At 40.4% G+C, this 13,846-nt stretch overlaps 1 protein-coding gene across 7 annotated transcripts in view; it reads left to right on the forward strand.

Annotated features, from left to right (window-relative positions):
- LOC110389404 overlaps positions 1 to 8,356 on the forward strand; it is a 28,879-nt gene extending 20,523 nt beyond the window's left edge. For 6 of the 7 annotated variants that reach the window (XM_021379757.1, XM_021379753.1, XM_021379752.1 and 3 more), the window contains one exon: positions 5,055 to 8,356. In XM_021379757.1, the coding sequence (XP_021235432.1) occupies positions 5,055 to 5,234 (180 nt within the window). In that variant the 3' untranslated portion in view covers positions 5,235 to 8,356. Of the gene's footprint in view, positions 1 to 11; positions 542 to 5,054 lie in introns of those variants that run through there. The other variant, XM_021379758.1, reaches the window with a different exon arrangement.

A 13,846-nucleotide genomic window follows, 5' to 3' on the forward strand; every position in this document is an offset into this window, starting at 1 on the left:
TTTTTTGTTAGGGTTGTACTCCAGCTGACTGTTCAAGAGGATGAAAAGACAATATTTCCAATTTCAGTAAGGAAAATTAAGGCTATCTGGGATCAGATAGCTTTCACAATTTCATAATAACAAGTCTGAAAAACTGAATATCTAAAATTCACGGCCTAGAATTTACATCATTTCTAATATTTCTCCAAAGCCAGAAAGGAATTCTGGTAATTTGAAATTAGTTAGTTTCTTGCTTAAAGCCACTGCAAAATGGTCTTTCAGTGGTAAGAGATACACATCTATTGTCTTGTTTGTTTGTATAATTATTTAACTGATTTCCAGCAAAAAACATCTAATTGGGTCCTTCAGTTTACACTTCTCCTGAGGTACCTTCCAGAAACATTCCTTGGTTCTACATAGAAGCAGAAAACAACAAGGCATACAAAATTTAAGACAAATTCTAGCCCTCTCCTTATATGATATAACTATGTCTTGAAAGTTTTTTATAGGGAAAAAAAAAAAGACATGCCTTTTGCTGTAGTGCTGGTCATAGGGAAAGAATTAAATCATTCTAAGATCATATTTGCTACAAACCTTACAAGGCAGCTAGTGAGTTACCCATCACAGTCTGCAAATACCTTCAAGTAGGAAAGTGTGCTACTTATATCAGAGAAATCAGCAGCCTGCATTTGGGTCACATCCAATTAGAACAAGAGGCAATACCACAGCCCTGCCTGAATTTTGAAATTCTTATAAATCTTCTAAAATGAGTGCGCTGAAGAAGAAATAATTTCTGGTATGATGAATTAAGCCTCTATTGTGCACCAGGCTCAGAAGTGGTTGACTGAGCTATGTGGTGCCACAACCTGGTATTTCATCTGCTAGCTTTCAGTAGTGCTAAAGACAGCGGTTTTTGTTTATTACTGGAAAACTGCCAGTAGAATTACCAGAAACATGAGAATCTGTGAAGTCTGCCACTACACCAGCAGAAAGACTTGCCCACTGTGCTGTAAATTTCCATTCTGAAACCAAGGCTTGTGGAGTCGCAGCTGACAATCAGTATTCATTAAAATATCTTTTCTTAATTAGGCTATTATCATAAGATAATAACAGTTTCTAACAGCGAATAATAGTTTCTAATAAAAGCTTACAATGGTAGTAGATTGAGGGGGGCAGGTAACAACACAACCAGCAAGTATAACAGCTCTATGCTGGTAATAGAAGTTTGCACAGTACGCACCATTCTTCCCTCACAGAGGGCATATGCTGATGGTTGCCCACCTGGAGCCCAGACCCAGCATTAACTGAGCAGTAGCTATTTTAACCAGATAGTACAGACTGCTTATCTTAGTTATCCATGTCATAAAGCAGGTAACTGCACAACAGGATGTAGTAAGAGGTATGGAGTATTATTTCTCTCCCCTCCATCATAGGAAAGGCTCCCAGGTACATCTCCACAACACGTTGACAACAATGGGATGTTTCCAACCACTGATGTATTTCTCCTGCTAGTTAATATTGTTTGTTCTAGCCCAAGTAGTACTACATTTATAATCTCTGCCACTTGATGTAGTGCATGCCTAAGAAAATGTTAGCCCCAGTCATTTCTTAAGAAGCAGCCATAGGTTATGAATTTGAAATTAGTCACTTAGCATTCACTATTGACATTAATTCCTTGATTTGACCCAGATTTCTCAGCTAGGCTCGTAGTGTGTAATGCCCTTCTTATTCCTACATTCTGTGTCATAAATCAACATTTTCCCCAGGGAGGTGGTTGAGTCACTCTCCCTGAATGTGTTTAAAAACCGTTCGGATGTGGTGCTTCAGGGACATGATTTAGCAGTGGGTTGTTAGAGCAGTATGGTTAGGTTGCGGTTGGACTTGATGATCTTGAAGGTCCTTTCCAACCTGAGCAATTCTATGATTCTATGATTTTCCTCAGAAGTCTGGACCAGAATTATTCAGCCATGTCAGAGCTGTATCCTTACAGCACAGGCAGCTGCACAGTGATCCTCTCAGCTCACTCTCAGTTTTTATTAAGTGCTAGTAGTGCTCAGTCCTCCTTCAGTTTCAAACATTCTTTTTTTCTTTCCTTTCTTGCTTGATACCCCTCCTAAATTCCTTCTTGCCTTGACGTGTTTGCTTAAACAATGACTTAAGTCAATTCTATCACTAGATTTGGCTCTTTCTCCTCAAGTTCCCTGGTGGGTTATGCAAGATTATTAGGTTGTTACTGCTGGACAGCATTTTTCCAGAACTGAAGGGCTACTCACACAGTTCCATTAAGAGCAGAACAATTTTTTTCTTGGGTCTTCTATAATTCACTGACTAGTTTGACAAAGCTAAGCAAGACAGAGATTAAGTCAGAGGATAGCTATGTAGTCATCAAAAGCTTTATTGTGGGACTTACTCATGGTTCCAGTCAAACAGACTAAGATAAATAAAATACAGCTCCAAAGTGACAATAAGTGAGGTCAACAGAATTACTTTGGTTCAGAACTTAAGGTCGTCAGTGATAATGCTATGTTTATTCTGCTTGGCTGCTGGCTGGGATCAATCTGTCACCATCATTTTTGGCACCTAGTCAAAGCAGCCTGAACACAGTCACAGCAGCACTGAGTGCGTCGGCACAAGGTGTCCTACAGCTCAGTATGAGCAGGAGTCAAAGTGCATACTGTAATTGATGATGGGGCTGGGCTGGAGCAGCCGCTTGTGCAGTCCCATTTCCTGCCAGTGGGACTGGGGAGAGAATAGGAAATACAAAAGTAAGAAGACTTTTGTGTCAAGATAAAGACAGTATAATATGTGAAGGTCAGAAAAAAAAAGACAAAAAATCCCAACGTTTCATGATGCAAAAACAATCACTCACCCTTTATCATAAGCAGATCAGTCAAAGCAGAGACTGACATCACAGAGAGCATCGCCATTCTCTGAGCAACAGTCACGTTGGAAGGCAAAACCACCCCCCTCAGTGTTATGTCCTCTGCACATGTCATTGCTGAGCATGAGGCATATGGCACAGAGTAACCCCTTGGTGGACTGGGGCCAGCTGTCCTGACTGCCTCCCTCCCAGCCTCTTGTCCACCCCCAGCCTGCTCCCTGGGGCTGGTTTTGGGAAAAAGACATCATCTTGATGCTGAGCAAGCACTGAACCAGCACGCTGGTGTGTCATCAGCCCTGCTCCAATCTCAAACACAAAGCATCACAATTATCGGAAAAAAATTCCCAAGGACAATGGCTTCTCTTCTATTATTCACATATCTGGACAGTTTTTCTTTAACCTGTGGAGTCAATATTCATAGCATTTTTCTAGCATGGGCATATGTTATTGCAGGTGCCCTGTGACTCACCTGTGGGGCATAACTAAAGGTGTTATTTTTTTCACTAAATGTGAAAGCAAACCTGCAGACTGATTCCTCCTTTAATACAATGCCAAAGAAACCGATTTATAACTGAAAACCACTTGTTAATTTCTTAAATCTTACAAATGATCATGCGTGCTGCAATAGGAGCTGTTTTCTGGATGCAATAGGAACCATCCTCAGAACGAACTCTTTGGAGGAAGCCTGTCATTCTCTAGGTTTTCTCATCAGCTTTCTTAGCAGGTCATAATGGAAAATTACCCAGTTCCTTCTTTCTTGCACAACACGTAGTTGTAAATGTTCCTCGATGTGATCTCAGAGCCAGGACATGTGGCATCTTGCAGCCTTGGGTCAGCACTCCCAGCAGTGTCTGCTCCTACTCACAGTTTCTCTTCTCCCTCTCACACAATATCATTCCCCAAACCATCTTTTGATGGCCCCCATCTGATTTTCCATCACCTCATGCAGATATGCAGGTATTGTTTAGTCTTGTTTGAGTCTTCTTTGCTATCCATCCTTGTAGGATGAATTTCTACATGGCACACACTGATCCCTCTCCTTGCTTCTGCTGGTTCTTTCTCTCTAGTCCCCGCAAAGGTCTTCTCTCCTCACCCTCTCTATGAATCCAACAGATTCTTTCATTACATGTATAGCTCTGTTTTACAGTTTTCCTTTTTTGTGTTCCCAGAAGGTGTTTCTTTCTTAAAGACAACTTTTCTTCAGCTTTCTTGTTTTTAAAGCATAATTTTTTGATACAGCAGATACTGTGCTGTTACTCTGGTTTATCAGCGCAAAACGTTTTAGCTGCTTTCCATTATAGCTTCATTAATACAGGAGGCGTATCCTCACGTTTCACTTTATGTGCTCTGCAGTAACCACAGGGAATATTCTTTCCATTCTTGTTGCCAAGTGGGCTGAAAAGGCACATTTCTTTCTACAGCAAGGTGCCTTTTGCTGGAATCTCCAGCATAGTTGGAACCCTTTAACATTCTCCCTCTGAGGCTTATCCCAAGCCTGTCTGATTTTAGCTTGGGCAGGCCCAGCACCTCCTCTGGCCTTTCCTCTCTCCAGAGTGGTGTTTTCTGCTAACCTTCTTCATCCTCACCCAGGGGCACTGGAGAGCCCGTACACATCGAGTCACACTAAGGGGCTGCTTGGACAGTAGCTATTCCTCCAAAGACAGATCTTAGAAGAAGATGTCTTGGAGACTTGAGATGTATGATAAATTGTGCATAATAAACAAGGTTTTATTTAGAGTAATAAATACAGTCATATTCAGATTACTCCAAAATAGGCAAGAGAAGCGGTGACTTGACATGTTGTTGCTACTGGCAGCTGACCTGGAAGGCCTGAAGTAAGGAAATGACCAGGAGAAAATCCTGAATTATTCCAATAACAGTCACAACACAGAGCAAATCTGTACTGTTTTTTTTTTGGGGGGGGGAGCAAAGGAACGCAACTGTGGGTCTGGAAGCATTCAGTCCTTTGAGGGAAGGAGGTATTGTTCTGTTTTCATTCCTCATTGAATCTGTCCCAAATGATGAGGTCTTCAGGAAGATTTATGATAAACAAACACTGGAAAATAAATGTCACTGGAGAAAACCATTTAAAATATACCAAGATAGCAATATCCCTGGATTTTCATAATAAGTGAGGCCCTATAGAAAAGCTTTATAAAATAGCATGTGTTCTTTGCACTGTGTATTTTCATAGCTACAGGAAGAAAATCACTTTTTCATCATGCATTCTGAAGGAGATTCAGTGAAGTTCCAGTGCTACCAAGACACAAGTTACTTTCTGCACGTGAATGAGAACTCACTTGACATACGCAAGCTGGATCGCAAAGACCCTGATGGGGAGAGAAACTTTATCTTCAAGGTGACTTATTTTTAGGAAAATTATTTTTTCTACATTTCAGTGGCCTAAGTGTCAGTACAGCTCCTGTCACAATCTAACAGAGAGGGCGAGAAGTTGAGATTAACTCATTTCTATTTTGCCTTTTTACTTTTTTTTTTGTTGTTGTTGCTGTTTTAATCACCATTTTGCACGAGTAACATCTTTTCTTTCTGTACTTACAATAGGAAGAGATAAGGGCTAAATTTGAAAAACAGAGTAACTAATCAGTCTCTTCATATTGTACCTGCACAATTATGGTCTTAAGGAGCTGAATTCTCCCTGAAGTGGAAAAGCACATCGGATATATTTCAAGGACAAGGGAAAAGGGCTCACGCACAGGCATGGAAAAGCATAGCTTTCCACAGTGTAAACACACCACTTTTAAAAAATAAGTTTCTTACGAGCTCGTCTGAACTTGCAACGAAAACGCTTAGCAGTCCTTAAATGCGCACTCGCGTGTGCTGACCGAGCGGCTGTGGGGAAGCCGAGCAAAGCACCGCTCATCTCAAGGGGGGCGGGGGAGGTCAGGGCTGGGCAGCTCGGTGGGCGCGTGCGCTCGGCCCGGCAGCGCTGCAGGCCGTGCAGGCCGACCGGCCGCCCTCCGCCGCCGGGCCCGAGGGGAAGCGTGGTCAGGGCTTGGCTGCAAAGCGGCGTGCAGGGCGACATCTGAAGCATTCGAATGTTCAGAGTGACTAAATAAAGTGGAAGTGACTAAGTGAACTGAAAAATCCCACACAGCACCGGAGTAGCAGCCTTTTAGCAACGGGCTCTGTCAGTCAGGGTTGGACTTAATGATCTTAAAGGTCTTTTCCAGCCTTAGTGATTCTATGATTCCGGGAGGAAGATGCTGCCCCTTAGAGTACACACAGTGTACTCTTCGAGGCACAAAACACATTGAATAGAAGAGGAAACAAACCGCAGCTGTGCACACAATCACTAGGTGTTAAAAGCCTGCTTCTCAGCTGCTGTGTGTGCAGCCTCGCTGCCATTTGGTGGCGCTTTTCTTTAACACAACGCGTTTGGGAATATATCTGTATGAATGCCAGGTGCCATGCGCCTGTGCAAGGAGCTGTGGCTTAGCTGCACTGAAACAGCGTACGGCAGCACTGCCCTGCCAGGATTGTTCATTGTCAGTGTGGCAGACAGTGCATACCTGGAATAGGAACCCTAACACCCTCCAATCATATTCACGTGCATTGCAGCAGGCCAATGTTATATTTCTTTCAGTAACAGCAATCAGGCATTTCACTGCTGGACTACTACACTTGGAATAGTGAAAATCATTTTATTGCTTCCATTGCTGATAGAACAGAAAAGAGCTTCTGAGTATTCCATAGACAATACTTACAGCTTCTAGGTCTGTTTAGTGTTCACTGAAGTCAGTGGGTGGGAAACAAACACAAACATAAAAACAGCCCAATCCCAACTACAACAGCAATAAAAAACCTACATGGTTAATGGGAAATACTGGTGATAGCTGGACGGTTGGGCTGGATGACCTTAGAGGTCTTTTCCAACCTTGGTGATTCTATGATTCTATGCTTCTATGATTCTACACTGACTACAGAACATGTTACGCAAGAACTAAGTTATTTTGAGCAATCTGTTATGCTATACAAAGAATAAATTAAATTGTGTATCAGGTGCAGTAATTTCTCTGAGACAATAACTCCTGGCAGTCTGACATTTACCAGTGGTAACGTGATCACCTTAATCACAATAGCTGATGAAACTGCTACAACTCATCACAAAGCTTGCACGAAGCATACTGGTAAAATACATCTGTTCTGCTGATGTACACAAAAAAATGTGTTTAAACTCAGTGAACATTGATTCTATTCTGTAGTCAAAGCTTAAATTTTGGCTGTAATGTGGAACACTGCACCTCTAAAGTCTACCTTAAAAATAAGATTTTTTAAAAACACTTTAAAGCCTTTTTGGAAAGCAGCAGTGGTAATTTTGTAAAGTTGGAGATTTGAGATACAAGGTAAAAATGTCATTTGACAATTTTTTTCAGAAAGTAATAAATTCAGTCAGCTCTGTGATGAGAAATCAGATCAACACCTTATCTTTCCCAGAGTCTTACTTTGCACACACAAAATCTGTAAACTGATGTTTTCAGCTTCCAACTAATTTGAACGAGTAGCAGACAAGGGGGAAAGCATATACTAGTTTTATTTAAACATAAATAACAAAATAATGCCAGTGAGTGTTTTTAAAAATATAGCCTCTTATCACTTTGCAGTGGGAAAAAAAACACATTTATCCAATGTGTCCAAGATTTGAATATGAAATATAATTACTATTTTGCAGTTTCTTTTCAAAACAAGGCATATATTCTTAAACTTTTACTTTGCAGACATGGTAATTATTAAAATATTAATACTAATGTATTGGTTTTGTTTTTCTGCTCTTCAAATCTGTGCCTTAAAGAAAATGCTGGGTTCTGTTTATTGGGGAATAACTCAGTGCAAGCGTTCTTCATCTGTAGCTTCGTGGGCTTTTGGTACTTTGACCATATTTGCGACTGGCTAGCATAAAATTTGTGAAAGAATGTCGTTCAGTATAAATAATGTGATTTTGATGCTAGTTAATCCAAGGAAAAAAAACAACAAAATAATGTATAAACAAGTGGTGACCATACCTGCCTAGGATCTATGAGCTAATTAATCCAGAGACTGGATTTCTTTCGTCCTTGGAGAAGGGAATGGTTGTTTACAGTAAAAGAACACTGAAGATTGGCGAAAGGATCACAGCATTAAAGTCTGCTTAGAAACAACTGTTGTACATAAAAGCATGAGATTGGTACCCAACCTTGCTAAGCCTGAAATATATGCCTTCTATGTGCACAGTGTTACGTACTAACTTCATTACGGACAACTGTGGATTATGAACTAGATATCAAAATTAGAAATTGTTAGTCTAATGAATGTTTTTACAGCCTGAACAAAGTGTAACAACCTAGCTTGAGTGCAGCTACAACAGTACTAAAACTTGTAAAAGTCGTAAGTAATCCAAGTTAACCATTTTCTATTAAAGGAACACTATCAAATACTATGTACATTTCCATTAACTCTCTTAATTCTAATTAGTAATACAATAAAGGAATAGGCAAAGATTCTCTCGCCTCCTCTCTGACATGAAGTCCCCAGCCCTCCAGTCATTCTTGTTGGAAGTCACCCTGTTTCTAGATGGGACAATGTGATGGCATCACCACTGCACAGAATCACAGAGCTGTAGGGGCTGGAAGGGGCCTCTTGGGGATCCTCACATCCAACCCCCTGCTGAAGCAGGCTCCCTGCAGCAGGTTGCGTGGGGCAGCTTCCAGCCAGCTCGTGAGTATCTCCAGAGAGGGGGACCCCACCGCCTCCCCGGGCAGCCTGTCCCAGTGCTGTGTCCCCTCACAGTAATGAAGTTCCTCCTCATAATGGTACGGCACTTCCAGTGTTGCAGTTTTTACCAGTTGCCCCTTCTCCTATTGCTGCATTAGATTTCAACAGATACATTAACATAGAGAGACATATTAATATGTGAACCACACAGCTCCCCAGTGATCTTGACAGAGCACCGTTCTATATTCAGCGTAGTTTTCAGATACACGCAGCACAAATTTTAAACTACAGTGTGCGCATTAATAGAGATTTCACAAAAAAGCATCATCTTATTTTAGTTCCCATTCGTCCATCGTTTGTCTAACCAAAGAAATTAGAGGCAGGTTAAACGCTTTTCTAGCCGGTGTCTGCTGACCGCTCCTTCTCACGGCCGCTCTCTCGGGAGCAGCTCAAGCCGGCGGACTCCACAGCTCCGCTCCTCGGCGCTGCCGCCGCACCGCAGGGGCTGGGGGCGGGCACTGGGGGCGTGCCCACAAGAGTTCGCCGAGATCCGACGGTCTCTGGCACCACCTCGTGGTGTGCAGGGGAGCAGCAGTAAACTTGTGCCCAAATTTTACTTCAGCAAGCCGCAAACAAAATCTCAGCAGCCGAAAGCCGAAAACATTCACCTTTTCTTCACGCAGCGGAACTCATTTCCAGCTGATACAGGGCTAGATCTCCCGTCTGGGGTGACTGAAAGAGGCTGGGAAGCGTGGGAAGGGGAAGAAGAGTTTCTCTCTATTTACATTTGCAAGGCTGCATCTGGAATACTGTTCTCACTTTTGGGGTTCCCAGTACAAACTCGAGCAAAGATGAGGGAGAATCAGTGCATGCCCAGGGCAGGAGAGGTCTGGGGAGGAGAATCCTGGAGATGAGAAGGTTAAGAGTCTTCACCTGAAGGGGTTGCCGAGAAGACAGAACCACACTTTCCTTAGTGCACAACAAAAAGACAACAAGCAGTAGTCACACGTAGTAGCAAGGGCCATTCTGGCTGTGAATTACAAAAATAAACTGAAAATCACAAGAATATGAATGTAGAATTTCAAGCAGTCTCTGTGAGCTTTCCAACATTTGGCTGGACAAAGACCCGTGCAATCTGACCAAACACTGACAGGTAAACCTGCTTTGAGCACGTGGTTTGGCAAGATGACCTCCAGGAGTTCCTTCCAACCCAAATTACATTATATCATGACTCCCAGACTGCTTCCATGTGTTACAGCTGACAGAATATTTAATCCAACAGCAAACTATTCAGTGCAAGCTATGCAAACATACCACATAAAAGAGCCACAGAGGAAGCACATAGAAGCAAACAAAGTAAAATGTCTTGATTTCCTCCCAAAGCACAATGGATTCATGGGCTTGAGCCTGAGGAAAGATAAATCCACTGTCAGAAAAATCTCAAAACAATTGAAAGATGCCATCTTCTGGAAAACTCAAAACAAAATGTGGGCTTTTTCAGAGCAGAAAGCTCTGTATGGAGAAGAAATGTTCATTTGGAAAATAAAAATTAACAGCAGTATATCCTGTCAGGGGCATTTAAAAGCTACTGTATTCTTCCTGATTATATGTGGTGCAGTTTTCCTTGTGATAATGTTCTTGTTACTTGAAAGAACAGAGGAAACAGCAGGCATGTCTCACTGCACCAAAGTCTGGTCAGTTCGTTCAGGATTTCCTCCACTTCACTCTTTAAAAGCAACAAAGAAGCCACAATTTTATTTAAAAGATCATAATGTACATCAAAAATCCTGTTAATGATATATCTATAAGATCTAATACACCTGGCTAAAAATGTTACCTAAATTCCAGATGTTGCACAAATGACTACCAATTAATTAATTCTTGTGATAAACATATTTCTCTTGTATGTATTGAAGCTGTTACCCACAGACATGACATTTCTGTAACATTAAGGCTGTACCATTAGGTGCTACCAGAAAAAATGACATTTCCGCAGCTTTTCTATAAAAATAATTAGAAAGAGAAAGCAATGAAGTATTCAGTATTCTCAACAAGTTGCTGGAGTGATGAGCTTCAAGCCTAACTGGTCTCAAGGGAAGTACCTGAAGTGACCAGCAGACACTGATAAAAAATATTATTGAGCATATCTTTGCTGCCAGTTTGTTGGTAAAGGCATTCTAAGGTGTTTTACAGAGACTGAATCTGAGAAGTACCTGAAAAAAAAAGAGAGTCAAGGAAGTCTAGAAGATGTATTTAAACTGGAGAGAAAAGCATGGAGAAAAAGAACAGATGAGGACAGAGTGACAATATGGAAACAGAAATGTACTGAAAGGTTCAAAATGGAGAGGGATCAGGTAAAAGTGTGAAAAGAAAAGCAGAGAAAGAAGAGCATGATTCTGTGTGGAATTCCTTCCTCTTTCTAGAAATTTAACAGAAGAATTAACTGCTCTAACCCTGTCTAAAAATCCGTCAGCTGAGAAAAAGGACATCTTAAATTGGCTGGATCTGACCCCAAGCCATTTCTTCACAGCAGCAGTGCTTTCCCAAATGAGCACAAGCCACAGTTTAAAGAAGTCATAATGGTATGTTGAAGCAACTTCTTTTACTCCTATACATGGCTTTGATCTCAGGTTATTCTATTTACGCAGGGAACTGCAAATAAGATCAGGTAACTGAAATGGTGCCCTGCGGTGTATTTGTAAAAATGCAGTTATGTGGTTGTACACAACAGAAGCTAAATCTATTGCCTTTTGTTTGCAGGCTTTAGCTTCTCAGTAGACATCATGTTAACTGTCTAAGTGGCATTTCAAATACATTTTTTTCTGTATTTCTTCTCATACAGAAAAAATACGTAGAAATAAATATACCTATCCACAGATCCAGGGTACTTAGATTTTAGGTATTTAGAGAGTTGTATGTTCTTCTTGATTTGCTGCACTTTCACTATAGAATTTGCAGGATCTCTCAGTCAGTTTTCAACTTTGTTATTTGGTAGCTTAGAAAGACAGAAAGTAATTGATTAATAATTAAGTATGAGCTTGCTTTGTTTTCAGCCTCAGCTTTTATGTATGAAGCAGTTATTTGGAAGTAGGAGATGTGAGACATTCAAGGCCAGGGTGGATAGGACTCTGAGCAACCTGATCTAGCTGTAGGTGTCCCTGTGCATTGCAGGGGGGTGGGACTAGATAACATTTTTCTACCAAATTCATGTTTTTTAGTGTTCTAATCATAAAATAATTGCCCAAACACTACTGAAGTAAATCAGATTTCTCCTTTCAAATGCTTCTTTCAATGCCAGGGAGACTGGGAAGAAGAGCTTATTGCAAAACTTTATCATGAGTCTTTTAATTTCTTTACTCGAAAGATTTTTAGCAGTTTATGTAGGTTAACTTGATTGTGAGGCCTACCAAGAATCTTACTGGAATGTGAATTTACTTTTAATAAAAAGTGGAGATACAGTTTTAAGGCACTACTAACATAGGTACTTGAACAAAGAAATGGCTTTATTCCAATTTGCCTTTAATTTTAATCATAACATTTAACTGACACATAAGTCTTTACAGTAGATTGTTTTACAGGTGAAAGGGAAAAATGAACTTACTTTGTGCAGCTTTCCTCTTGATTACTAAGACACATTCAAGGCTTTGGTAGCTTTAAACTGACAAATTAGAAATAAATATACATCATGTCTTCATTATAAACCATCTGGAAACCTAAGTGTTGGTATATTTAGTGTCACACTGTTGTACTTCAGTCTTGTGGACTTAATGGCAGGACAGGGTCGAGTATTTTTATGGGAAAATAGACAATATGATAATGTCTTCTTTTGTCATTTAGTCATCTCTTCAATTTCTGGAAGTACTACTTTAATTCACGATGATGTTTTTTTTAAAAAAAATTTATAACCTAAGAATAATTCCAATATACTTGTCGTTATTTTTCAGCTTCCATCTGGCAATACCATGAGCCTAGCAGGATGGTTCTAAGTTAACTTTGAAATAGAAATTGCAAAGGACAGGAATTTACCATGGATTGTTGAAAGTTACTCACTAGCAGTGTAACATCTATGGGAATCAAAGGGACTGGATGAGTTGTAAAGCCTGGCTGTGTAAAATAGGCATGTAGTTTCTAGTTGTTTAGCCTGGGACTTTTTCTCCCTATGCTTTCTTTGAAATCATTCAAAATGTATCAAAATCCACAAGCATAATGCTCTACTGAAGTCAGGAGTTCAAACACAGAAATATTCTATATCCCTTATTCTTTCTTGCCTATAATCCCATTCTTTTTTGATCAGTTGTCATATTACTTTGTCATTTTGTACCTTAAATAGAAGTCTAAACAAAATGTGTTTGAATAATTTCTCAGTGAGGACCCAGTTCTGACCACAGACTTAACTACCAAATAAACATGAATAGCAAATTTAGCTACTTTGTGTTTTAACAACTCTGATATTATTTTCTAGCAACAAGGATGAAGTAAGTTGTTGAGAAGCAGTTCTCCCAGCGCTGGCATGGAGTTAGTGCAGGAATGTTTTGATGACAGCTCTGTAGTAGTACTGCTGATGAGCAGAAGAGCTACTGTTTATCTAGAAAGTTGCCGATGTCAGAATCCACAGACACATTAGTGTAATTCCATTGTTATACCCAGTAGTACTGCAGTGGGATATGCAGTTGGCAAACAAAAGAAATTACTGTCTGTGCACCAAGAGGCTTATAATTAAATGGCTAGCATTAAAACAATCTTATTATGAAAGAAAAAAATTATAGTGCAAGGTACTATACAGTGTTAACTGTAAATGAAGGCAGTTTATTGGGTGGGAGATTCTAATGCGAGCTCTGACCTTAAATGCAACAGTGCCACACAAGGTGCATTTTAGCTGGTTCCTGGCTCCCTGAAAGATACAGCTCTGTGGTTATGACACCAAGCTACGTTGCCAAGCATTTGGACTGCTTCTTTCTACATTCAGCATGAAGAAAAGACAGATGTTACTAAGGTAATCCTTGTTATAATTGGAGTATTAATGAACTACATTGACCCTAACAGAAGAGAGAACCCAAACCCTCCTCCTTCTGCTGTGGAACCTTAAAGCTTAGCTACATTTAAGATACCAAGTAGAGCTGTACTGCTGAACACAGTAGTACCACTGCCACCAGTTTCCTTAGGTTTGAATGTTGAACACTGCTGCTTTTCGTGTTACTCTTACTTCGGCCTAAACAATTAAAATGAATTCCACATTTAAAAAAGACATTTACAATAGTAAAGTACCAGGGGAATGGT

This window comes from Numida meleagris, chromosome Z (genome assembly GCF_002078875.1).
Source record: "Numida meleagris isolate 19003 breed g44 Domestic line chromosome Z, NumMel1.0, whole genome shotgun sequence".
NCBI classification, from domain to species: domain Eukaryota; kingdom Metazoa; phylum Chordata; class Aves; order Galliformes; family Numididae; genus Numida; species Numida meleagris.